Below are 26,937 nucleotides of genomic sequence, written 5' to 3' on the forward strand. Positions count from 1 at the left end.
ATGTAAGAGATCACGGATGATCTCATTCCTCCGTGGGACATAATTCATGAGAGCACCACAGGCACCATAAGCTCTCTTTCCAAAAAGGCCAATCAGCTCACCATCACAATTTGAGTCCCCTTGTTCCAAGCGGTTTTTTACGAGCGCTTGCTGTGAGTTCTTAGTTACGAGTGTGGCAGTCCAAGAGGGATGACTCAGTTAGTACATTCCATTTCTACTATTTCTACTATCGAAAAAGGCCTAAAAAGATCTTTAACTGGAATCACCGAGCCCCCATGAAGTTTCTTTGGCCTGGACCTTTCGAAAGTGATTTTCTTAAGGACAGCCTAAGAACCTCACCATCACTGAAAACATTATTCTGAAGGAGAGAAACATTTAAGGAGCACAGTTAGAAATAAAGCCAAGGACAAAACTTGTGCTTTATGTAACTTCCAGAACGTGTGACAGTTGGAACTTGTTAAGTATAAGAAATATAAATTTATCTTGACGCCACAGTGCTGTTAGCCTTTTCATGACTCTGTGTTATCGAGAACAGTGAAAATCCATTATAGAAAGCGACAGAAACCACCCAGCTGGGCTGTCAGCCATGCTGACATCAATAACCCAACACTGCATCTAAGATCTTTCTTTGCGAATTCTTGCCTCATCGAATACCTAACCATGCTTTTCAGAGGGAAAGAAGGCTCTGAGGCTGCATTAAAGAAAAGAGCTGAACAGTGAGCCTTTGTAATTGATCATTTCAAGTTACATAAAATACTAACTTCAACTCCAATGCCTAAAGGCAGGCTAGGTGCATAATCCCTTTGAGTCCTGGGTATTTCACCGCCCCTGGACTTCCACAAGGATTTCGGACTGGCCCCTGGGATGAGGGGTGCTGGGAACCACAGGTCAGGGAACAGGGGGCTGCTGTGCCAGGGAGATGCATCGGAGGGCGCCTTACCCAGGTTGTGCCGCTTGGACTTGGCATGTTCGTGGATATGTTTCTTTGTGAAGCAGCCGAAGAAGACACAGTGCAGGCAGGAGTGAAGCCTGTTCAGGTGGACTCCACAAACGTGACAGACGCACGACTTCGCCTGAAATTGAGAGCAGAGAATTAGAAACCAGGCGTTCTAGGGCAGAAAGTGGTCAAGCGAAGTGATCCACAACCAACAAGGCAGTGGGAGGAAAGGACATCACAGGGTATCACCAGTCTCACTCAACAAGAGATCTCTTTGTTAATCCTTTCAACGGCTCCAAAAGGTACTCTTGGCTCATTTAGCTCAAAACTAGCTCCATGTAAGAAAGCTCAAGCCCACAATCTCAACTACCAAAACCCCGTAAGCGGCTCAGATGTTTACCACATGAAGCCTTAGGAGCCATCAGTCTCCTCCCCGGTCCCGACGGGGTGCTGCCCACCCTCTAGTCTCCTTCCCCATTTCACACCAGCGACTCTCAGCCTAGCCACCCTTCCCGTGGACATCACTGTACGTTTGCGATCCCAGGTCTCAAGGCCACAGCCAATTTACAAGCCATCGTCAACCAGCAGAGAGGGACATGAGTCAAAGTGATACAGAAGAACAAGAAAAAGAAAGTTTGTTGCCAAGAGTCAGACCACAGAAACCTAAAATTTTAATCTCAGCCATTGCGAGCAGTGGTAATTCTTACACACCCAAACCACCCAAGACCACCACTGTTTAGTAACTATAAACTCCCTGCAGATCATCAAACTGGATTTCCAGCCTCTGAGAGGACACCATGGTGTCGGATTTTCTTCTGCGGTGATGGGTGGGCAGGAAGCAGGGGGATGAAGGCCAGGAGGAAATACACAGGGTACGGGGAAGGGAAGGTTAAGACAGAAAGCGCTGCCAACACAAACATTACACACTCCCCGCTGCATGCGCTCTTGACGCTGGTGCCGCGGGCCTTCAGATGATGTACCTCATTCAATGCTCACAACCACCCGCTGGGGAAGGTTTGCGCTCTTCTGACATCTGAAGAGTTACTTAAGTGTATATATGCTTGTGACCTGTGTGTGCGTGACACAGTTAAAATGGAGACTAGGACGTGCCTAACCCCAGGAGGCCCCTCAGCCTGGAAGCAGCCCCTCCTAAGCTTCGCTCCGCACACACAAGATCAAATCAAGTGCCAAGCCCAGGGGTGACAGGGCATTCACCTAGAGCGGGGGGCATGGAGGAAGGAGAGGCTCTGGGGACCGGGCTCAAATCATATTCACATAAAACACAAATCAGTTTTCACCTAGATAGTAACTGCCTAAAGGGAAGCCGTGTAGGGACACTGATAACTCTGTCAGCCTCCAAGAGGAGGGAGAACTGGTGCAGAGGAGTTGGCCAGGGAGGGTGCGGGGGGCATATGCTCCTCAAAGACGAGAGAGCCCTGCAGCCACAGCCCGTAAGACAAAACAGACAAGCTCCTCTCTCTGGCCCACCCCCACCTCGTGCACGCTCATGCTCTCACTCTCTCTCTCTCAAATAAGTAAATCTTTAAAACAAAAACAAAAATAAACATCACAGTAGTATAAATAGTTGTTATCATCTATTGATCCTTCTAGCGATAAATCAAAGAAATTAAGTAACCATAATTGCTTTTAGGAATACAGAGGACATGTCTAAATTACATGCACAGTTATATTTGATGTAAGCCAATGATACTTTCAGGTTATCACGGAAAATTTCCCTTTGGCTATAAATATTGTAGGCAACAGATTCCTGAAGATTCGTAGTTACAACCACAAGCTAGACTCCATTTACTGTTCACTACAATTACAGATACAAAGAATGGGAAAGATTAAGAGGTGTCCTTTATTTTTATCACTCAGGATATTTTTTCATCTTTTTTTAAGATTTTATTTATTTATATTCCAGAGAGAAAGAGAGTGTGCGCACAAGCAGGCAGAGGGAGAGGGAGAAGCAGGTTCCCTACTGAGCAAGGACCCTGGGATCATGACCTGAGCCAAAGGCGGTCGCTTAACCAACTGAGCCATCCAGGCGCCCCAGTCAGGATATTTTAGAGGCATTATAATGATTTCTTTTAAAAAATTCCTCTATGAACTTTAAAACAGTAAATCCAATTCTATTTATATAACAAAAAAATTCAAGAGTAGCATTACCTTGAAAATATAAGCTTATCTGGATCATTACATAACTAATTTTCCCTTAAAACACACAAAAACTTTTTAAAAAAGATTTATTTACTTTAGAAAGAGAGACTTTAGAGAGAGAGACTCGGGGCTCTAGAGAGAGAGAGATTGAGACTTGGGGCTCAATCTCATGACCTGAGCTGAAATCAAGAGGCGACACCCAACCAATGAGCTAGCCAGGCACCCCAAAACACACAAAAGGTTTTTTAAAAAGATAAAAATTAAGCCCTGAACTTCAAATGTAAAGCTCTATCACCTGTTCTTTTGCAGAATTTCATGAAACAGGAATCTGCCTGAGGAAAAAGATCCTCAAGAATCTTAGCTGCACAAAAAAACTATAGCTAAACACACAGAAACTGATCATGTCCTGATGCTACCAGCTCAGGGAAAGAAAGCCTCAAATATAAATAAATGCACACACATATCCAGGATTCTAAATCCTTTTCATTTAAATAAAGCCCATGCTTGAGGCGCCTGGGTGGCTCAGTCGGTTAAGTGTCTGACTCTAGATTTCAGCTCAGGTCATGATCTCAGGGTTGTGAGATCAAGCCCCATGTTGAGCACTGCACTTGGGTGTGGAATCTGCTTGCGATTCTCTCTCTCCCTCTCCCCATGCACGCATGCACACTCTCTCAAATAAATAAATAAATAAAATCGTTTTAAAAATTAAAATAAATAGGGGCGCCTGGGTGGCTCAGATGGTTAAGCATCTGCCTTCAGCTCAGGTCATGATCCCAGTGTCCTGGGATCGAGCCCCGCATCGGGCTCCCTGCTCAGCAGGGAGCCTGCTTCTCCCTCTCCCTCTACTCTTCCCCCTGCTTGTGCTCTCTCGCTCTGTCAAATAAGTAAATAAAATCTTTAAAAATAAACAAATAAAGCCCATGCTCTATATTCATTTTAAAGCACATATCAAATAAATAAATAAAATCTTAAAAAAAAATTCATCAAGGAGTATGCTTTAACAGGAGGGATAAAAAGCCATAATACAAAATAATAAACACACTGATAAAAGATGTGGTTATATTGAGAGACAAACCAAACGCTATGGAATTTAAAAGGAGCAACAACCACACCTGACTGAGGACGACTGGAGAAATCAGAAAAGTCTGTATACAATTTCTGTTCAAATTCTATGGAATTCTATAGAATAAATGTTTCTAACAAGGGGTATGACTTCAGTTCATATGGAGAAAAGAAAATTAACTCAAAGTGGGAAGACCTGCTCTTGGGAAGAACAAGAAGGAAAGCATGTAAGTGAGGACCTAACTTCCTCGTCTGGGCAACCTCACTGAAGTGTGTTAACACCTAGACGCTACCTGGAGGCGGTGTAGCGCCCACCACTGAAGGCGTTACTGGGTGGATGGATCCAACAGCTGGGAGACCAGTTCCCTAACAGTAACGAAGCAGCCAGCGATGGGCAAGAGTACACTAAGCACAGAAGCAGAAATCTGTCTCTGATGGTGTCTTTTGTAATTTCTATCAGCACTATCCAACAGAAGGTTCTATGATGCTACAAGTGTTTTGGGTCTGCACTGTCCGTTACAGCAGTCATTACCGAGAAGTGACTCTGGCAGCCAAGAAACTGGGTTTTTTATTCTATTTCACAGTAATTACAAACAGCACATGTGGCTAGTGAATGGAGTGCTGGACAGCACAGTTCTAGATCCTAAATGGAGCAACGGCTGACTTACATGAGTTCTGTCTCCTGAGTGCATTTACCCCTGAAAGCTGAAGCACAGAAACTAGAGCAGCTCGAAATAACCCTGGACGCCCCAAGAAGCAGTACACGTAATAAAGACATTTGTAGGTTTGACACCAAATCTCAGGATGTTAAAACAAAGGCAAGTGATTACTACTACCAAGTACTAGTGAAAAGAATTAGATGTCCATTACTTATCAAAGCCAGCTGCTGACTTCCAGTTAATTCTTTAAGGATCTTGCATCCAGTTGTAGGCAATCCCGTGACCCCCTCAGCATCTGTTACAGGGCACAGGAGCGGGTCCAATTCCAGTTTCCACCACTCTCGCTGTGGGATCAAACAGGTTACACGGTTCTCTCTGCCTCGGTTTCCTGACTTTTAAATGTGGACACGTTTCTACCTCATATGGCTACTACGAGGATTAAATGGCTGTTTTTTAATGTACTGAGGCCAGTGCCTGTACGTATCAGGATTTATAGTGGGCTGACAGTTGCTTCCCAAAAGATGCGTCCCTGTCTTAATCTCCAGAACCTGAGACTGTTACCTTAGGTGGAAAATTTTGCATTATGTAGTTAAGTTCAGGGTGTAGAGATGAGATTACACTTGATTATCTGGGTGGGCCCTAAATGCCATCCTGAGTGTCCTTGGGAGGGTCACAAAGACCTTGGACAAGGGAATGAAGGCCAGGTGAAGGAGGCAGAAACTGGAGGGTGGGGGCCTAGAGCGGGAACAGGCCAGAACCGTTTCTCCCTTCGAGCCTCTGGAGGGCGGTGGTCCTGCCAACACCAGACTGTGGGGTTTTGGCCTCCAGAACTTGTTCTAAACCCCCCAGTGTGTGGTCACCTGTGAAAGCAGCCGCAGGAAAGAATACATAGTTCACATCAGCTATTACTATCCTAACCCCCTCCCACTGACATGGGAAAGGGTAAGACATCCTTGCACCACCCACTACTGGTCTGAGTGGGCCAGGGAGAGGCACAGGGGTGGCTGCTTTCTGGAGTGGCTGGTCGCGGCAGGGACGGCAAGGTTCCTCCCTCAGCTCATCCCGCTGGGGAGGCAACACTGGCAACCTTCCTGGATGGGCAGAGCCAGCGGAATTCTGGAGGCTGGCGGGGGTTCCAGGAAACTCAACCCAGAGTCTACTGCTCCTGGAGCCCTTGTAATGATTTCTGTATTAAATCCCTTTCTCCCGTAAATTAATTCAAGTAGATTTGGTAGGCTGCAAGGAAATCCTGAAACACAGCTAGGATTTTTTATCGATAGGAAAAGCAGACAGGGGTCAATAACTTAACAGTTCTGTTTGCATCCACCTGGATGAAGCTAGAGAGGATTATGCTAAGTGAAATAAGTCAGTCAAAAAAAGACAAATACCCTATGATTTCATTCATGTGTGGAATTTTAAGAAACAAAACGAATGAGCAAAGGGCAGGGTGGGGGCAGGAGGCAAACCAAGAAACAGACGCTCAAGTATAGAGAACAAAGTGGTGGTCACCAGAGGGACGGTGGGTGGGGGGATGGGGATGAGGGGAGCACTTGTGAAAAGCATGGGAGTTGCATGAAGTGTTGCCTCTCTCTATATACACCTGAAACTAGTATTATGCTGTATGTTAACTATCTGGAATTTAAATAAAAACGTAAAAATAAACAGTTCTGATTTTACATAATTCAAGAAATGCACAGAAAGTCCATTCATTTGAGGCCCCAATACTAACAATATTTCCTTGGATACCCTAATCTCTATGATCTTCTTTCTCACACCCTCCTCCCCATACCAAGAAGGATGGGGCAGGGGCAGAAGGGGCACATGAGTCAGGGATGACTCAGTTGTATGGGGAATTTTGAGTCTAGCTTAAAGCAAGCGACAACCATGAGACAGCACCTTGAGAGCTAATGCACGACTTCCCACCACCACTGATCTATTAACATCTGACAATTGTAAGAAGGTAAATTTAATTGTTTTTCATTCTCTTTGATGATTTTTTCAAGGGTTCAAAATACTTTTTTACCATCAGGGACTCTGATATAAGCAAAGGGACAGGAATAAACATTCCATTTTCTACATGAACTGAGGCACCAAAAGGCAAAGACTTAACTGAAATCAAACAATCTCCTCAGATTTCCCAGCCTCAGAAAGCCACACTCAGGTCTTTGACTCTCTCAGCTCAAATAGATCTATTTAGCCCAACTCCCTCGAGGTACAGAAGTGAGAGTGACATTAAGTGTGATAGAAGAAATACATATTTTGGTCTTCCCAATTCCAAGCACAAAGCCCTTAAAACCCTTGAATTTCGAAGTGATCTGATTGATAAAGGTATCTTTTGTTATTCACAAGTTCCTTTCAACCATGTCTAAATTTATGTTAATGAGATGATTTCTGAAAAGCTTCTGGATATCCTCAGGATGGGGTTGGGGTGCCAGGGAACCAACCATGTGATCAGAGGGTTGGAACTCTCAGCCCCATCCCAACCTCCACCAATTGCCAATGATTTAATCAATCATGCCTCTGTAATGTCTAATCAGTGCCTGTTTAATCAATCATAACTATGTAATGAAGCCCTAATGAAAAATGCTGAAAGACAGGGTTCAGAGGGCTTCTGGGTTGGTTAATGCATCCATGTGATGTGGAAAACAAAGGCAGAAGAAAAATTATTAAATTTCCTTACTTGTTACAGCCCACTGACAAGTCCTTGAAACAGCGTGACATTTCTCTAGGAACTTAAGCGCCTCGATGTTAATACTTTGCTAAGGGTAAAAGGCAATCTTAGCCCGACCCCCAGGAGCCTGTAAGTCTACTTTAACATATAAAAATTCCTCTGGAGGCGCCTGGGTGGCTCGTCAGTTAAGCAGCTGCCTTCAAGCTCAGGTCATGATCTCAGGGTCCTGGGGTCAGACCCCCTGTTGCGCTCCCTGCTCAGTGGGGGTCTGCTTCTCCCTTTCCTTCTGACCCTCCCCTTCCCTCTGCTCAAGTGCGCTCTCTCTCAAATAAATAAATAAATAAATAATCTTTTAAAAAATTCCTTTGGAAACTTCCTTTATCCCTGCTCCCCCAAATATATGTTGGCAATCATCCCCCAAGCATATGACCCACAGATGTACATCTGAAGGCTCTCATGACTAAGGTTTTATTAGGCCGTAATAAATAACCTTTTCCTAACAATAGCTAGCCCCCTCAAGGTCCTGGAAACCTTGCTTCCAAAATTCCTTAGAGACTTAGGCCGTGCCTAACTCCGTCCCCCAACTTGAAAGTATATCATGGGCCACTCCTCACGACCCTGGTGCAGCTCTTTCTGCCCATGGTCCTGTCCCCGAGCTTTAATAACATCACCTTTCTGCACCAAAGATGTCTCAAGAATTCTTTCTTGGCCATCGGCTTCAAACCCGAACATCTTTCCTCCATCATACGCACTGCGAGTGTGGTGCACCCTGACTCCCCTGGGACAAAGCTCCTGTGCCCAGGGCCCCCCCCAGACCCCATCCTATGTACCTCTTCACCTGACTGTTCACCTGTACGCTTATAATAAATTGGTAAATATAAGTAAACGTTTCCCTGAGTTTTGTGAACCATTTTAACGAATTACCGAACCTGAAGAAGGGGTCCTAATCAGCTGCAAGCACAGGTGCCGATCTGGACTCGTGACTGGTGTCTAAAGTAGGAGCAGTGCTCTTGGACTGAATCCTTAACCTATACAATCTTACACTCTCTCCAGGAAGGGTCCAAATTGAGTCTAATTTGTATGACATATGGCCACTGTCTGCCGAGTTTAGAGAATTACTTGGTGGTGATGTAAAACAGTCCAGAATAACTTAGTGGGAGCACAAACTTCAGACTCAAAGTAACCTAATTTCAAGGCCCAGACTTGGTGTTCACAGTAAGTGCACTTGGGTAGGTTAGGCGACTTACCTGCCACGCCTACCTAAAACATGTATTACGAGTACCAAAATCAAGTGAAATTATGTACGAAAAATGCTTTATAAAATATAAAACACTATGTAAATTAAACAGTATTATCATAAATGAGAAATGAGTGACACTCAAGAGAGACTGGGGGACCTGTGCAGGTCACACTTTCGGGCAGAAGCAAAGGCAAAATCCCCATGGTACTGCCTGCCTTGGGCTACCCTTTTTTTCCCCCTTTGGGCTATTCTCAACTTAAATTCTGTATCACCTCCCAACTGTCAGTTGTCAATGTCTATAGGGAGTGATCAGATTCTCCTAAACCTCATTTTAACCTGCTCTTTCCACCTTATTCCTCAAAGCCTTTTACCAGAGCTGCTAACAATAATAAAAGCTACTGAATCTGGTTTAATTTTACTATCTGCTGGAGGTACCGGTCAACATAAGATGAGAGGAAAGAAACAAACCTCAAAGATCTGTTAAGGTAGGTCATTTCAGTCCCTGAAAACTGAGTTTACGTACTTCCTACTTAATCTTCTTAACTTTCACAGCACAAAGGGCAAACCATAATACATGCCAACCTGTAAATAACTGGTTAGGCAGCCAGAGGATGCCAGGATGCAGCGCAGACCAGGACAAAAGAATCTGACTGTATTACAAATAAATATATGCGATAATGCCCAAGTACGCAGAGGGTATGGGACAACTTGCCGGAGTAACTTGGAAACGAGTGGAGGGTGTAAAACAAAAGGCAAAAGGAGCCAGAGGAGAGCCAGGTGATAACACTGCTTCCCCGAGGAGGGGCAGAGTAACAGTTCTGAAACCGCTGTTGAAGGGGAAAATTTTTCCTCTACCCTTCAAGATTCTTCCAGCTAGTCTAAGATTTAAATCGACATGAGACAGAATAACCAAAGAAAAAGAACCAAAGTTTAATTATGTGCACATGGAGACCAATACTGACATTAAGACCCAAAGAAATGACAAAAGCTGGCAAAGAGACAATAAATCACAGAGGAATTGACAGGACAAAAACTTATGTTCAGGAACTTCAATTATTAAGGAATTAAACACAGATTTGGGGCTGGGCCGTAAATTGGTAAAAAAAAGTAATAAAAATTATACAGCTTTCTCGGTTCTAAATTCCCTATCTCCGCCAGAGTGTTCTTTCACGGGCCGTTTTTAAGGAACTTTTAATTCAGAATAGACAATATGCCAAAGTGTCACATTTGGGGGCAAGACTATCCTTGGTGCCTATACCACTATACAAGCAAACTGAAATTAAACAGTTAAGTACATAGATGGTGGGTAAGTTTCTTTTTTTTCTTTAATTTTTTATTGTTATGTTAATCACCATACATTACATCATTAGTTTTTGATGTAGCGTTCCATGATTCATTGTTTGTGCATAACACCCAGCGCTCCATGCAGAATGTGCCCTCTTTAATACCCATCACCTGGCTAACCCATCCCCCCACCCCCCTCCCCTCTAGAACCCTCAGTTTGTTTTTCAGAGTCCATCATCTCTCATGGTTCGTCTCCCCCTCCGACTTACTCCCCTTCGTTCTTCCCCTCCTGCTATCTTCTTCTTCTTCTTTTTTTTCTTAACATATATTGCATTATTTGTTTCAGAAGTACAGATCTGTGATTCAACAGTCTTGCACAATTCACAGCACTCACCATAGCACATACCCTCCCCAATGTCTATCACCCAGCCACCCCATCCCTCCCACCCCCCACCACTCCAGCAAGGTGGGTAAGTTTCTATCTGTGGGACAGAGAAGTTACAGACAAGCAAGAAAAGGCTAGAATGACCCACGCTGTATCGGATTAGAGTTGGAGACATCACTATGAACTCAGGTATAGTTTAATAAGGGTAGAGATGAACCACCATAGACTTGTGTGTACATGAATTGGCACATACACGTCTGTTTCTTAGCTCTGTCCCCTGAGGGCTGAGAAGCCACATCACTGGTATTAACAAGCACAGCCACTGCCCAAACCGTATTTTCTAACTCTATTCTCCAATAAAAGGACAAGGGCCCCTCGGAGAAATGGTAGAGTCTAGGACCGGGGCAGAAAATACACAATATAAGCCTAGAAACTCACAGTACCAGAAAGTAAGGAAGTCCTCAAAAACAATAAGCCAAACAAAAATTGCTAAGGGTATGCCAAAGTGACAGGGAAGACAACCAGAAGAGCTCCCACTGGCTAAAGCTGGAAGAGTCTGAGCAACATAACAGAATACTGGATTATAACCCATAGTATAAAATATCTGTAAATCCATACTGATACAAAAGATTGAATAAATACTAAATGAGTGAGAAAGGACAAATATTGCCTATAGAAAAATTCCAAATAATCTGGATACTCTGGCCTCAAGGACGCACAGCGTAACTGCCCTCTCCTTGCATGTGACCTGTGCAGAGTGACAGTCCTCATAGTATGGAAAGGAGGGAAAAGGAGCCACTTTATTGTAGAGCAGCCTCACAGCCATGCCATCAAGCTTACCACCAACAGTCCTAAGTCGTGTTGACCCCATCACCCTTGACAGGGCTTGGTAAGGGCACTTCACCTCTCTGGTCTTCCCAAAAGCCATAACCACAACTATGAGCCATGAGAAGAACATCAGACAAGCCCAAATTGAGGGGCGTTCTATAAAATACCTGAGCAATTTGCCTCAAAACTGCTAAGGTCATCAAAAAGAAGGAAGCTCTGAGAAAATGTCACAATCCGGAGGAGCCTGCAGAGACATGACAGCTACACGTAATGTGGAATCCTGGATGGGGTCGTGACAAAGGAAAAGGAGGTTAGGGAAAAACGAATGGGATCTGAATGAAGTATGACTTTCAGTTAATAACAATGTATCAAGTTTTGTCACTGGTTGTGACAAAAGGTACCACAGTAACAGTGAAAGGTTAACAATCAGGGAGCCGGGGTGGGGTGGTCTGAAGAAAATGGCTGGACTGTATCAAAGATGGACTGTATCAATGCTGACATCCTGGTTTTTAATATTTTATTACAGTTTGCAAGATGGCGGAAACTGCTAAAGGGTACAGAGATGTCTATGTATCATTTTTTACAACAGCATGTCAATCTACGATTATCTCAAAAGAAAAATTTTTTCCATTCCGGACCTTTTACTTGGAATGACCTGTCCCCTGCTTAGTATGAATGGTATGATGTTTTGTTGTAAGGATTTGAGATTCAAGGCATCGATAAATAAAGCAAAAGTTAATTCCTCAAGAGAATACAGTTTGAAAAGAAAAAAGGTTACTTAAAAAAAAAAAAAGACATATCCAAAAAATGAACTGAACTTAAAAAAACAAAAACACAAAACCCAGAGTGGGCCCAGCAGCATTCTCAACGTCATGGGGTAAGCGCCGGGCTGAGCCAATGACCTGTCTCAAAGGTGAAGCCAGCAACACAGGCAAAGCTCATGGCTCTCGGTTTATGATCTACCAGTGTGTCCTGTTGCTCCACGTATTCTGTCTAAAGCCAGTAACAGAAGTGTCTTCTCCCAATGATGATTTCTACTAAAAAGTTCAAATGAATCAAAGAGATTCATTCAGATCTCAAGGCACGGATCTCAGACTCCAGAACTAAAGTAGCACTTATAAAGAGATGACCAGTGCACAGCCCTAGACTAGTACATCTTTTCTAAAACACATGGCAAAGTAACCACTGACTTAAGACCATTTTCCTCCTGTAATGACTTCCCTTTCCACACGACAACCAAACACCTGAGCCACACTTCCACAACCTTGACTGTAAGAGCTACTCTCATCTGAGGCAAATGTCCAGAGGCTAACAATCTATATTTGTTGCTTTGTAAAGATTCAAAATGAAAGGGCTTTATGCTTGTACTCCACGAAATTATACTACCTTAAACTTTCATGAGTCATATTTAGTCTTTGTATTTGTCTCCTTTTGGCTACCTCCCTCCCCATGGTTTTCCATAAATAAAAGTGCACTTTTTAAAGGCATCTCAGGTTTGATGTCAAGTAGACAAATCACATTTCAATCCCTCAGTAAATGAAAACATATATTAAAATGACTTGCCTACGATTATTCCTTCTTTAAACTACCACGCTTAAGTTGTATAAGTTCTTAGTAAATCCTACATATCGAAAGCTTGAAGAAAGGGGAAAATAGACAACACTCCTTGCATCCAATTGAATATTAACTGCACAGCTCAACAGATCTATATGCATGGGCAACAAGTGAAAAATGGAAACAAGACGGGGCGCCTGGGTGGCTCAGTTGGTTGGGCGACTGCCTTCGGCTCAGGTCATGATCCTGGAGTCCCGGGATCGAGTCCCACGTTGGGCTTCCTGCTCGGCGGGGAGTCTGCTTCTCCCTCTGACCCTCTTCCCTCTCGTGCTTTCTATCTCTCATTCTCTCTCTCTCAAATAAATAAATAAAATCTTTTAAAACAATGGAAACAAGATACACAGCATGTATGTTTACATAAATAAAAACATGTAACTGTTTTATGTGCAGATGTATTTATAATTTTTTTAAGCTTTTATTTATTTCAGAGAGCGCGCCAGCGGCAGGCAGAGGGAAAGGGAAAAGTAGGCTCCAATGTGGGGCTCGATCCCAGGACCCTGGGATCGTGACCTGAGCTGAAGGCAGACATTTAACCGACTAAACCACCCAGGTGCCCCTATAATTTTTTAAAAATCTGGAAGACCCAGGCAGCAAACATATCTTGATAGTGGTTGTGTGGGGCCAGAAATGACTCACCGTTCAATAAGCCTATTCGATAACGTGTTTTATTTTGAGTATGTTTAGGACGGGCGCCTGGGTGGCTCAGATGGTTGAGCATCTGCCTTCGGCTCATGTTGTGATCCCAGGGTCTTGGGATCAAGTCCCGCATGGGGTTCCCTGCTCAGCGGGGAGCCTGCTTCTCCCTCTGCCTCTCTGTCTCTTATGAATAAATAAATAAAAATCTTTAAAAAAAAATATGTTCAGAGCACCTGGGTGGTTCAGTCAGTTAAGTGACCAACTCTTGGTTTCGGCTCAGGTCACGATCTCCTGGTTGTGGGATCAAGCCCCATGTTAGGCTCCATGCTCAGTGCAGAGTCTGCTTGAGATTCTCTCTCCCCCTCTCCTTCTGCCCCTCCCTCTGCTCTCATGAGTGCTCTCTCTAAATAAATAAAATCTTTAAAAAAATGCAAAAAAAGAGAGTATGTTCCTATTGTCACTTCCGTAACTGTTTTTTTTTTAAATATACAGATTCACGCATTTTTATCTTCCTCAGTAAAACTGACGGACAATTAAGCACCTAGAATTATTTACGCCTTCCTTTATGTACGTTCAGGCTCCAATTAGCCTATGTGTGAGAATTACCACTGGGCATCTACAAGTACTCTAAATTTTAAGGCAGATATTTGTAATCCGGCTCTGTGACACCTACTATTTAATGGCATTTTAACAATTAAGATTTCAATTCCTCAAGAGAGAAACCCAGGGTTCAGAGTTGACTGGACTGAAGAGAGAATGAGAGTCCTAAAAAACAGGGAATCATTCCACATTTAAATGGCAGTGTGAAGACCACAAACATCAAACAGAACACATTGTTCAACAAAGGTATGACTACTGGATCTTCGAGTCCTCCTGCCTCTTATCTATCATTTCCCAGGTAAGTTTCCTTCTCTCTAGGCCCTTTCTCAAAGGAAGTATTTCTCTAAGAATTTCTACCCAAAGGCTTGCTTTAGGCCCCAAATTTTGTGCCTCGGACGGACAGAAACCTTCAAAAGCAGTTTACTGTCCTCCAGATTACTGACCAAACTAAACCAGAACCCATAATACCAAAATTACAGTATGTTTGACAACTCTTCTTCACTTGAGGCAAGGTATAGTTGGTAAAACTATTTACTACATCTATAAAGAAGGCCGTGTTTTGCTTTTTTTAAAGATTTTTATTTGTCAGAGAGAGAGAGAGTGTGCATGTGCACAAGCAGGGGGAGGGGCAGGCAGAGGGAGAAGCAGGCTCCCCACTGAGCAAGGAGCCCCATATGAACTCAATCCCATTCTGGGATCATGACCTGAGCTGAAGGCTGACGCTTCACTGACTGAGCCACCCAAGGCTTCCCAAAAGGGCTGTGTTTTGAGGACAAGTTGCTGCAAAATTTTAGAGTCACAGAAACAGTTCAAAAAGAGGGGAGTGCGGGGCGCCTGGGTGGCTCAGTCGTTAAGCGTCTGCCTTCAGCTCAGGTCATGATCCCAGGGTCCTGAGGGGATCGAGCCCTGCAGCAGGCTCCCTGCTCCGTGGGAGGCCTGCTTCTCCCTCTCCCACTCCCCCTGCTTGTGTTCCCTCTCTCGCTGTGTCTCTCTGTCAAATAAATAAATTAAATCTTTAAAAAAAAAGAGGAGTGATTATTTAAACAATATTCCCCATCCTCCCAAGGTCTATATATTCAAAATACAATGTAGACTTTGTTATGTCATAATAACCAGGAGCACTTAAAATCTTGATGTTTTCATTGTCAGTTTTTCACACACAAACCCTAAAATGGTAAGATATTTGCTATATTCAACACATGCCAGAAAAGCAGAGTCCCCTGTGGCAGCACTGAGTCCTAACTCACAGGAACATGGGAACATTTTTACATTCAGTAGTACACGGGTATTACTGCAATTCAAGCCTATATTGGACAGAAAGTTAGCAAAACCGATCATGTTCTTCTTACTCTGTGCCTACCAAAAGAAGTGTCAAAGGTGGATACAAAAACCATAACCCTTTTCTACTTAGAGAAAGCTCACCTGTTTATCCAGGGCTTTATTGAGACACCACCTCACACCAGTCAGGGCTTTATTTCTATGGTTACATTGTTGCTGAGACTTCGACCTCAAAAAGGCACCTTTGTTTATTTACGAAGATTATAACTTAAGTTGAAATATTTTTTTTAAAGATTTTATTTACTTATTTGACACAGAGAGACAGCGAGAGAGGGAACACAAGCAGGCGGAGAGAGGAGAAGCAGGCTTCCCACTGAGCAGGGAGCCCAACTCGGGGCTCTAGTCCAGGACCCTGGGATCATGACCTGAGCCGAAGGCAGATGTTTAACCACCTAGGCGCCCCGTTAAGGTGAAATATTTTTATAGCAAACTTCATATTGTTAAAACCAAAAATATACCAAGCCTACATACAGATCCACTGAGAATCCTACTCACTGTGAAACATGCATTGTTCACTGTTAACCATGAGGATTAAACCATTTGTCAAACCAACTCTTCCTTGGCTGGGCCACTAGAGAGTGCTAGACATACAGTTAGACAGGACCCAAATGATACAAAAATGACCCCCCCTCCCCGCCCCCAACAAAATCTGGAGCAGAAAAGACGAAGGACATTAGGATTCCTGGCTGGTATACTACAAAACAGTGACAGATCTGAAATTTGAGATAAGTATTTATCACCACCTCTTGTCTGTCAATAGCTCAAGTTCTTACAAGTGAGTAACAGAGATGTGCTTCCACAGCTCCCAAACTAAGCAACTGGCATTAAAGGATTAATCCAAGACATATAGCAAAAGAAAAAGTGGTTCCTTCCTTTAGGAAAGAAGACAAAGTTAATGATGTGTTAAACTTGACTCCTTCAGCTTTGTTAATTTACAGGGGAAGGGGAGACAGAAGAAAAAAGCAGGGGATTCCTTAAGTAAGGAATCCAATGGGGACAGGAATCTTACACACGCCATATAAATCTCAACCAATAAACTAATGACATGGAGCAGTAACAAGATTATCACCTGAAGACCACCGGTTTCAACCAGGATATTTTTTTAGGAGCACACAATTCCATCAGCAAGAATCTCACTCTGATCCTAATAGAAATCATCTCTGACTTCAGTTCATTCTAAGAGATAATGCTTCCCAACACCATCACTAATGAAAACTGGTGCTAAACCCCTACAATCTCAGTGGATGTTAGTTTAAAAAATTAAAAAAAAAAAAAACTACAAAGGTGGAAAGAACCTCACACCTCCCAATCTCACTGCACTGCAAAATCGCGTTACACTGTAACAAGATTTATTCACCTAATACCATATTTTCTGATTTCCATATAATTAATAAGCCTAATGGGGCATTTATCTGAAAAAGATAACACTAAATGTAATTTCCTCAACGTCTCACGGAGGTGATCAGTTTCTTATTAAAGCCTCTTTACGCAGAAGGCACGCCACTGTCCCACCTCCCCATCAAACCGATCTTCTTTTAAATCCACTCCTCCGTAGCTACAAGTGATTCCCCAAAACACATCGTGCTGATAACGAAATGGCTTTCCCAGATATAGGTGTAACAGGGGCTTGACTTGCTCCCTTTCCAACTGCTCGTCCCCTCCACCCACGTCCATATCTGAAACGAGGCGGGACGATGCCATCTCCCTGCATTCCTTCCTGCAGACCCTGGAGCCGGTGTGTGTTCTGCCCAAGCACCACACAGTTGTAGCTTCATACTGACAACTCCCGGTCGAGACACACGGCTCAGTTTCCCTGACCAAGGTAAGTAAGCCTTAACTCACGCTCCAGATTCATGGGAGCTCAGTATGGTGGCAGGGGACGGACCCACAGCAGATCGCCCAACAGTCCCCGGAGTCTTTGTCCCTTTTTAGTTTTCTGTCCTACGTCTTCTCATTGCCCCCAACCCCGCCCCCGAACCCTCCCCTGCCCCGGAGGGTTCCTCGGTGAAGCCTAGCGCTGGAACCTGGGACACCTTCCTACGTACCAGGCTTCCACCGTTACCCCGGAGGAGAAAACCGCCCCCTTCCCAGATCTGCACTCGCCCACCTCCGGAACTGGACACGCCCCAAGCCCCACCCCTGCTCCGCCCCCACTCCCGCAGCGGAGGGGGAGGAAGACGGGGGAGGGGAAGAGGGGCGGGAGGACCCAGGCGGAGGGGAAAGGGAGGGGGGAGGGGGGAGGAGGGAGGAGGGAGGAGGGGAAGGGGAGGAGGGGAAGGGGAGGAGGGAAGGGGAGGAGGGGAGGGGAAGGGGAGGAGGGGAGGGGAAGAGAGGGGGCGGAGGACCCAGGCGGAGGGGAAGGGGAGGAGAGAGGAGGGGGGAGGGGAAGAGAGGAGGGGGGAGGGGAGGGGAAGGGGGGAGGGGAGGGAGGTGGGGAGGGAGGGGGAAAGAGGGGAGGGAGGGGAAAGAGGGGAGGGAGGGGGAAAGAGGGGAGGGAGGGGGAAAGAGGGGAGGGAGGGGGAAAGAGGGGAGGGAGGGGAAAGAGGGGAGGGAGGGGAAAGAGGGGAGGGAGGGGGAAAGAGGGGAGGGAGGGGGAAAGAGGGGAGGGAGGGGGAAAGAGGGGAGGGAGGGAGGGAGGGGGAAAGAGGGGAGGCAGGAGAGAGGGGGCAGGGGAAGAGGGGGCAGGGAATAAGAAAGGAGAAGAGGCCTCTCGGGCCCCCCCCGCCCCGCCCCGCCGGCGAGCGCAGCCCGGGAGGGGTCCGCAGGAGGCTAACAAGCCCTTCCTTCCTTCTCCTCGCCCCCCAACAGGGCCCAGAAGCCCCGCCAGCACCCACTTGCTGGGCAACGGTGCAAAAAGAAGGGTCTCCCCCGGCTCCCTGCTCAGCCCGCAGTTTTCCGGGGGAGAGGGGACTCGCACCTTGCGCTTGCGGGCCTCCGCCGTGCCGCTCCACACAAAGCACTGGTAGATGGCCCGCAGGTTCTGCTTCCAGTTGTCCACCTTGAAGCTGCTCAGGTGCGAGCAGCCCGGCGGCGTCACCACCAGCTCCGCGTCCATGGCCTCGCTCTCCGGCTCGGGCCGGGACACCATGGGGGGCAAGGCCCGGCCGCGCGCGGGGGGCGGCGAAGGGGACGAGGACGACGCCAGCGCGGCGCAGGGGCGGGGGGGGGGGCTGCTCGGCGGCGCGCCCCGGCCGGCCGGAGAACTGGCGCCGGGAACAAAGCGCGGGCAGCCGCGGGGCTGGCGGACAAAGACCCGGCTGCGCGGACGCCAAGGGGGAGGCGGCGGCCAGGCAGGCGCCGCCCGCGCTGCGCTCGCCGGGTTTGCGGAGCGCGGCGCGGGGCGGGGCGCGGAGGCCGCAGGCGGAGGTTACGTCATCCCCGGCCGGCCGCGGGCGCCGCACTGCGCAGGCTCCGGCCGCTCCCGGGCCCGCCCCGCCACCCCACCGCCCCCCGCCGCCCGCAGGCTCCGGGGCGATCCGCGGACTGAGTGCACGGCGGGGGCGTGGAGCCGACCAGGGCCCGCCCCCGCGCTTACGCCAGCGGTCGCCGGTCGGCCGGCGGCGCCCGCGGCGGTTGTCGCTAGCTGTCAGTACAGGCCGCCTGGTTCAGAGCTGCCTCCCGGGAAGCTGGCCACTTGCCATTCCCGGTCTCCCACGGAGAGCTGCGGAGGTGGGGGCCAGCCGAGGCTTGGGTGACGCGGAACGGCCTTCGGGGCACTGAGCCGGTTTGCACCGACCTGAGCTCTGCCGCAAAGAGGCGGAGCAACGGGCTGGACCTTGCAAATCCGTGCTGTCTCCCTTGGCCGCCGATCCGTTGCTGACCCCCCAGCCTGGGCTTTCCCACCCTAGGCGGTGCCTCCCTGGTTCGCTGTCAGTGTTGTTGGCAATGGGAGTCCCTCATCTGGGACTCTGCAGGCCTCTCTCATCTTTGTGGCCTGTCTGGAAGTTGCTGGGCATTGAAATGATTAAGACCACGTCCTACTTTGAGAAGCTCAGGATGGATGCCATGTGATTTCACTCACGCAGAATTGAGGAAACAAAAGAAATGAACAAAGGAAAAAAACCAAAACCCCAGACTCAAAAAAACAGAACAAACTGGTGGCTGTCCGAGGGAAGGTGGGTGGGTGCATGGGTGAAATAAAGGGGATTAAGAATGCACTTAAATTGATGAGCACCGAGAAATGTATAGAATTGTTGAATAATTGTACATGTGAGACTAATATAACATTTTATATTAATTGTACTTCAATAAGAAAAAAATCCCAGAGTGAAATGTCAATTGATGCAGCCACTGTGGAGGTTCCTCAAACATTAACATTACCAATATCCCATGAGCCAGTAATCGCACTACTGGGTATTTACCCAAAGAAAATAATACTGATTCAAGGCTGTATGCACCCCTCTGCTTATTGTAGCATTATTTATGATAGGCAAGATATGGAAGCAACCTAAGTGTCAGTCAATACATGAATGGATAAAGATGTGGTATATATACACGGTAGAATATTACGGCCATAAAAAAGGAATGAGAGCTTGCCATTTGTGACTGCATGGATGGACCTAGAAGGTATTACGCCAAGTGAAGTAAGTCAAACAGAGAAAGACAAACACTATATGATTTCACTCCTGTGTGAAATCTAAAAAACAAAATGAGCAAACAAAAAGGCAGAAACGGATCCATAAATACAGAGAAAAATCTGGTGGTTGCCAGAGGGGAGTGGGGGATGGGAGGGGATGTGCAAAAATGGGTGAAAGGGAGTGGGAGGTCCAGGCTTCCAGTTATGGGGTGAATAAGCCATGGGGAGGAAAGGTACAGCATGGCTGTAATAATAGGGCAGGAGAGTGACCGAGGGCGGCTACACTTGTGGTATGCACAGCATAATGCACGGAGTTGTGGAATCACTATGCTGTGTGCCGGAAACTAATGGAACATTGTGTGTCAAGTATACTTGAATTTAAAAAAAAAGAGAATCCCACGGGGCACCTGGGTGGCTCAGTCGTTAAGCGTCTGCCTTCGGCTCAGGTCATGATCCCGGGGTCCTGGGATCGAGCCCCACATCGGGCTCCCTGCTCCGCGGGAAGCCTGCTTCTCCCTCTCCCACTACCTCTGCCTCTGTTCCCTCTCTCACTGTTTCTCTCTCTGTCAAATCAATAAATAGAATCTTAAAAAAAAAACAATCCCACAATGTAGTGGGATAAATAGCAACATCAGCAGGCAATTACAGTAATATGAAATTGCAGAGATAAAGGAAAGTCCAGGTAACATGAAAACATTGCAAGACACCTTTTACCCTAACCCTGCCCAGCAGTCATAGTGGGGGAGGGGGGGATCCAGAAATGTTTAGTATGCCTGACAGAAGCATAGAACGATGAGTAAGAGTTGGCCAGTTTTTTAAAAATAAGTCACATGGTGAGGGATTTGTCTTAAAAAGTATTTCCCACCATCCATGAGACTAACATGGTCTAAAATTTATTTTCTATACGTTTTTTTAATTTTTGTTTTCCAACTTAAAGAAATTTAAAACACCTGTGGAATTGTGCTTCCACAATTGGAAGGTGTTGACTGTAGGTCAAGCAATATCCTACACTAATCCTCCGTCTGATAACAACTGTGATCTCTGGACAGAATACAAAAACAAACACCTGAAAGCATTGGAGAGTGACCCAAAGCAAGCAGATTCAGGAGGGAGCAGACCGGTGGAAGATGGGACTTGCCCAAAGGAAGTAACCTGTTTTTTATGGCTTATAGACTGAGGACAGGCTACACTTGGAGGAACCCAGACAGAGAAGCTGAAACTCTGACAAAAGACCCCCACCTCCTTCTGGACTGAGGAATCACAGGAAGAATACCGAACAAACCACTGAAAAGTGAGGAGAAAGAGAAGGGGAGCCCCAGAGTCTATGCATGAACTATGTCTTGACCACTTAGCCACTCATTGCTAATTCCAAGCAGCCCATGTAGAAGAAAAAGAAGTGAGTAGAGATTAAACCTGCTGCCCAAGAAATAGTTAAAATTTAAGTTGGTGCCTTTAAGAAAAACTTTATCAACTCTCTTTGGAGGTGTATAACAAAATCCATACTTAAAAAATATAACATTTCTAGGATGCCTGGGTGGCTCAGTCGTGGGGCGTCTGCCTTTGGCTCAGGTCACGATCCCGGGGTCCTGGGATCGAGCCCCGCATTGGGCACCCTGCTCCACGGGGGGCCTGCTTCTCCCTCTCCCACTCCCCCAGCTTGTGTTCCCTCTCTTGCTGTCTCTCTCTCTGTCAAATAAATAAAAAAATAAAAATCTTAAAAAATATATAACATTTCTAACATTCAAGATACAATCCAAAATTATTTGACATATGAAGAAAAATATGGAAATATGATTCATTTTCAAGAGATAAGACAGTCAGAGGTGAACACCCCTAAGAAGTATGAGATGTTAAAATTAGCATGTGAGGACTTCAGAGTGGCTATGATAACTGTGCTTGGTGAAGTAAAGGACAATATCCTTGAAATGAATGAAAAGATAGGAAATAGCAGCAGTGAAATATGAACTGCATATAAGAACCAAATAGAAGAACTGGAACTGAAGTATACAGTATCTCCAATAAAAAGGTCACCTTAAGACCAGAATAGAGGGCGCCTGGGTGGCTCAGTCGTTAAGCGTCTGCCTTCGGCTCAGGTCATGATCCCAGGTTCCTGGGATCGAGTCCCCTGTCGGGCTCCCTACTCAGAGAGGAGTCTGCTTCTCCCTCTGCTTCCGCCCCTCCTCCCTGCTCATGCTCTCTCATGCTCTCTCGCTCTCTCTCTCAAATTAATAAATAAAATCTTTTTTAAAAATAGCTGGGAGGGCGCCTGGGTGGCTCAGTTGGTTAAGCGACTGCCTTCGGCTCAGGTCATGATCCCGGAGTCCTGGGATCGAGTCCCGCATCGGGCTCCCGGCTCAGCGGGGAGTCTGCTTCTCCCTCTGACCCTATCCCCTCTCATGCTGTTCCCCCCCCTCCTCAAATAAATAAATAAATAAAATCTTTAAAAAATTAAAAAAAAATAAAAATAGCTGGGAGTATACATCTCTAAAAGGGGCAAAATATGACAGTCTGTGTCAGTAATTACAACAGCCTATTCAGAACTTGATGAATATTGTATCTCCTTAATGAGAAGTACTTTTTGACCGCCGTGTTCTGTCACTCACCAGCCTGCTAAGGACTCCAAAAAGCAAATTGTAGCCCCTGGCTGGTCTCCAGGCTCTGGTGATGGGACCACCCATGCTGTGTCATGACCTGCCTCTGCACAGGACTGTGACCCGTTAGCAGTCTTAACACGCAGCACACGGGGCTGGATGCCCCGCAGCCTAGCAACGGTGTTCTTGTCCTTTACGAAGGGATGGCAGAGGGACAATGGCTCCTCCTTTACAAGGCTGCCAAGCCCTCCTATTTCTCACTCTCTCTCTCTCCTCTCTGCCTTTCTCTCTTCTATTTTGTACTCCTGTCCCCATGTCATCTCTGTGGTCTGTCACGAGTTGTTTCTTCCTGTCTTTGGCACGCAGGGAAGAGCTGGGATTTTGAAAACTGATGAAGCATTGCAGCCAGGGAGGGAAGGGACAGCTCAGCAAGCTGGGCGGGCCAAGTCTTCTTCCCTAAGAGCCTAAGGCTCCCCTGCCCCCTTCCCAGAAAGGAGATATGTGTCTGAGTCTGTGTGCACACCAAGGCACATTTACAGGTCACTGAGTGCTTGAGCCAGAAAATCCTTGTTTGCTTTTACTGTCCCTATTGCGTTGCTGCCTACCTTCTGGGCCTTCACCTGACCCTTTTTCTGTCCCCACTTCCCATTCTATCCTGAGCAGAGGCGGTGGAGCATAAAGGCTGAGAGCATAGGTCTGGGGCCAGACCACCTGGGTTCAACCCCGTCTCCGGTGCTTATGGGTGTGTGACTTCCAGCAGATTAATCGTGCCTCAGTTTCCTCATTTGTAACATGGGAGTGACAAAGGCATCCACCTTAAAGGCCTGCTGTGAGGGTTAAATAAATGAGTTACACCTAGTGAAGAATTTAGGACCACGCCCAGCATTGTGGTAAGCTCGAATCATGCAACTGGCTCAACCATCCTACTGTGCGATTTGGAAGTACAGAGGCCCAAACCAGATGGGACCATACAGAAGTAAACGACATCATTGCTACTGACTCATTGGTTACATACCTACTGTGTGCCGGGCATCATCCTGGTCATGTGAGAGCCAGCGTCCTGCAGGGAGGTACACTTAACCCCTCTTTAGAGATGAGGGGACTGGGACTAGACAAGTTTGATCACCTGCCCGAGGTCACATGCCATCCAGTCCCCAAGGCGAAAGTCTTCTGTCATTGGACACTGAAATAAAGTTCACAGACAGCAATCTGAGCAGCTGTGCAGGGCTGCCTCTGCAAGGGAGAGCGGCTGAATCCTGCACATAGCTTTTATTGTGTTTTTTTTTTTTTTTTTTATCGGAAAAGCAAGGACAGATGCCTCCAAACGTGGGAAAGGAGTACAAAGGGATGGCAAACATCTTGAAGCAGGCTTTCATTCTCCGCTACGTGCAGGCACCTAGTGAGTCGGTCATGGGACAAGGGAGGAGCGGGATGTTTGGGCGAGCGATCACCAGGTGCAGAAAGGGGAGACTGAGGGTTACATTCTTTCATAGCTCCTAACTTATGCCCTGCCCCTGGGGATCGTGGGAGCCCGCTCCTACTGGGCCATTGTGTTGTGGCCCCCCCCGTTAAGCAGTCTATACCATGCTTGTGGTTTGGGAAGGGGTTCCTTGACCCAAAAACGCTTTGAATGAGCCGAATTAAAATGTTTATCTAGTTGTGAGTGATTAATAGTAAACAGTGCCTCCATTATTCTCATTCTGGGGGCCTCACTTCCCATTGGGCCCTGCTGCTCTGTCCATGTAGTGGACCAGAAGTGGAGGTTCCCTCTGATTTTCATACTTCCTGTGAATTCCGTTATTGTCCCACAATAAAACAAATATAGGGGGCACCTGGGTGGCTCCGTCGTTAAGCGTCTGCCTTCGGCTCAGGTCATGATCCCGGGGTCCTGGGATCGAGTCCCACATCGGGCTCCCTGCTCAGCGGGAAGCCTGCTTCTCCTTGTGTTCCTGCTCTCGCTGTGTCTCTCTGTCAAATAGATAAATAAAATTAAAAATAAATAAATAACTAAATAAATATAGATTGTCTTAAGCAAGCTAACCCTATCAGCTTCTGGCAAAGTCACGGGAGGAGGAAGGAGGGGCTGCCTCCCCAACCCAGAAGTGGGGAGGGCTAAGAATAGAGGAAGAATGTGTCTGTCAAGGCCAAATTCAGCAAACCTCACTTCGGCTGGGAGCCACAAAGGTGGGGCCCACATGGGGTGCCTGCCCTTCTGACATCAAGCCGCCTGAGGCCCAGGGATGGTAAGAGCCGAGACGAATGGATGGCCAGTGCAAGCCCTGGGGTGGCTGTGATGGATGCTTCCAGGGTCATCTCAGGGCAGGTGGCACTGGGGAGCTGCTAAGACTTGGCAGTGCGCGGGAGGAGGAGGGACGCCCCGTGGCCACCCCTTACGGCTCAGGTCAGGTGATTCAGCTGGCCCTGGGATGGGCGCTGGAGCCCGTGGCTCTTATTTCTCTCCTCCACAGGGGCTTTTCAGCCCACCGAGTTTCCTTGCTTGGATGATAAGGGGCTCTATTTTCCATTTGTCCTCCATGGCTCCTATTGTTCGAAGAAGACCTCTCCTCCACACCCACGTGGCATTCTGGCGTGGTAGAGACCTGGTAGGACAGCGAGCAAAGCCGGCCCCTGAAGGAGGCCTCACAGAGAGTGTGACAGGGCTTGTCTGCAGGGCGGGCAGGCCTCCATTCTCCTGCCCTTCGTGGCTTCCAGAAGGCTGAGGGAGGGCCAGCATCCCCGCGGCTAGCACTCTGGGCCAACCCACCACCATCCCTTCCCTGGACGATTGCTCTAAACGCCGACAGGTGTCCCTCCCTGTCTGCTCTCCTGCCTCGGTCAGAGAGATCCTGTCAGAACAGACACCGGGTCCTGTCCTCTGCTCAGAGCAACGGCCAACACCTCACTCAGAATCAAAGCTGAGTCCTTCAAACAACCGGAAGTCCATCAACAGAGGAATGGTCCGGTCAAAAAACTGTGGTACGTCTATCCGAGGGCCTGTTGCTCAGCTATAAAAAGACCTAAAGTTGTGACCCATGCTAAAGAGTTCATGAAGCCTGAAGTTTTATGCTAAGGGACAAAGGCCGGACACAAAAGACCACATATCGTATGATTCCATTTCTGTGAAATGTGCAGAATAGGAAAGCCCATACACATAGAAAGTAGATTAGTGTTTGCCAGGGGCTGCAAGGAGGGAAGATCAGGGCATGACTGCTTACTCGGGCTTGGGGAATGGGGTTTCCATTTGGCAGGATGAAAACGTTCTGGAACTAGACAGAGGTGGGGGTTGCACGACAGTATGAATGCACTTCACGTTGCCGAATTGTACACTTTAAAATGGTTAATTTTATGTTACACGAATTTCATCTCAATAAAAAATATTTTTAGGGGCACCTGGGTGGCTCAGTCGGTTAAGCGTCTGCCTTCAGCTCAGGTCATGATCCCAGGGTCCTGGGATCGAGCCCCACATTGGGCTCCTTGCTCAGCGGGGAGGCTGCTTCTCCCTCTCCCTCTGCCTGCCGCTCCCCCTGCTTCTGCTCTCTCTTTCTCACTCTCTCCCTCTGTGTCAAATAAATAAAATCTTTAAAAAAGAAAAGAAAACTAGTCGTTTCCATGCATCATCCCTCCACAGCTCTTTCCTCCTGCTGTCTTCTTGCTCTTCCAATCCAGCCACCCTCAATTCCTTCCAGGCCCTCTAACATACCAGCAACACTTCTGCCTCTGGACCTTTGCACCTGCTGTTTGAGGCCTGGATAACTCTTCCCCAGATATGGTTTGCTCTCTCAGGAAGTCTTGATCAGTGAGCAGTTCCTGACCATTATACTTAAAATTACAAACATCTCTTCACTCAGCATTTCAGATGCCTCTTAGTCTGTTTTATATTTTTGCATATCACATTATTTTTTTGTCATGTTGATTTTCTCTCTCCCTGTACCAGAATGTAAGCTCCTTGCAGGTAAGATTTTTTTAAATTGATGTGTACCTAGGGCCTAACCCATGCCCAACATTCAGTAAATACTTGTGCGTGGATCAGTACACTCCTCCAGCGACCCGCCCGCCCACCCCTCCCTCTCCACCCCCTCTCCCAGTCCTGCGGCTCCTCACCCTCAGGGCCCCTGCCCTGCTTTTCTGTCTGCCTGAGGAGCCCACCCTGCGCCTTCATGGGCTTCTTCCTCTTTCCCTATCACTAAGCCCTTCTCACTCTTCCCTCAAAGAAAATCTGTTTTCTTCCCTTCCACATCCATCACCCAGTCCTGAGTCCTCCCCTGCCAGCGACCCAGCCTCATTTCTTGGTCCTATTACCCCAGAGCGATCTTGGATAAGTACAAATCAGATCACATCTCTCCATTAGTTTCCGTT

General features: G+C 46.9%; 1 protein-coding gene across 1 annotated transcript in view; it reads right to left on the reverse strand.

Moving 5' to 3' along the window:
- USP22 (ubiquitin specific peptidase 22) overlaps nt 1-18,750 on the reverse strand; it is a 43,239-nt gene extending 24,489 nt beyond the window's left edge. The window contains 2 exon segments of the mRNA XM_027624800.2: nt 941-1,073; nt 18,332-18,750. Of these exon segments, the coding sequence (XP_027480601.1) occupies nt 941-1,073; nt 18,332-18,502 (304 nt within the window). The 5' untranslated portion in view covers nt 18,503-18,750.
- Nucleotides 18,751-26,937: the final 8,187 nt, after the last annotated feature.

The sequence above is a fragment of the Zalophus californianus genome, chromosome 16, assembly GCF_009762305.2.
Source record: "Zalophus californianus isolate mZalCal1 chromosome 16, mZalCal1.pri.v2, whole genome shotgun sequence".
In the NCBI taxonomy this organism is placed as follows: domain Eukaryota; kingdom Metazoa; phylum Chordata; class Mammalia; order Carnivora; family Otariidae; genus Zalophus; species Zalophus californianus.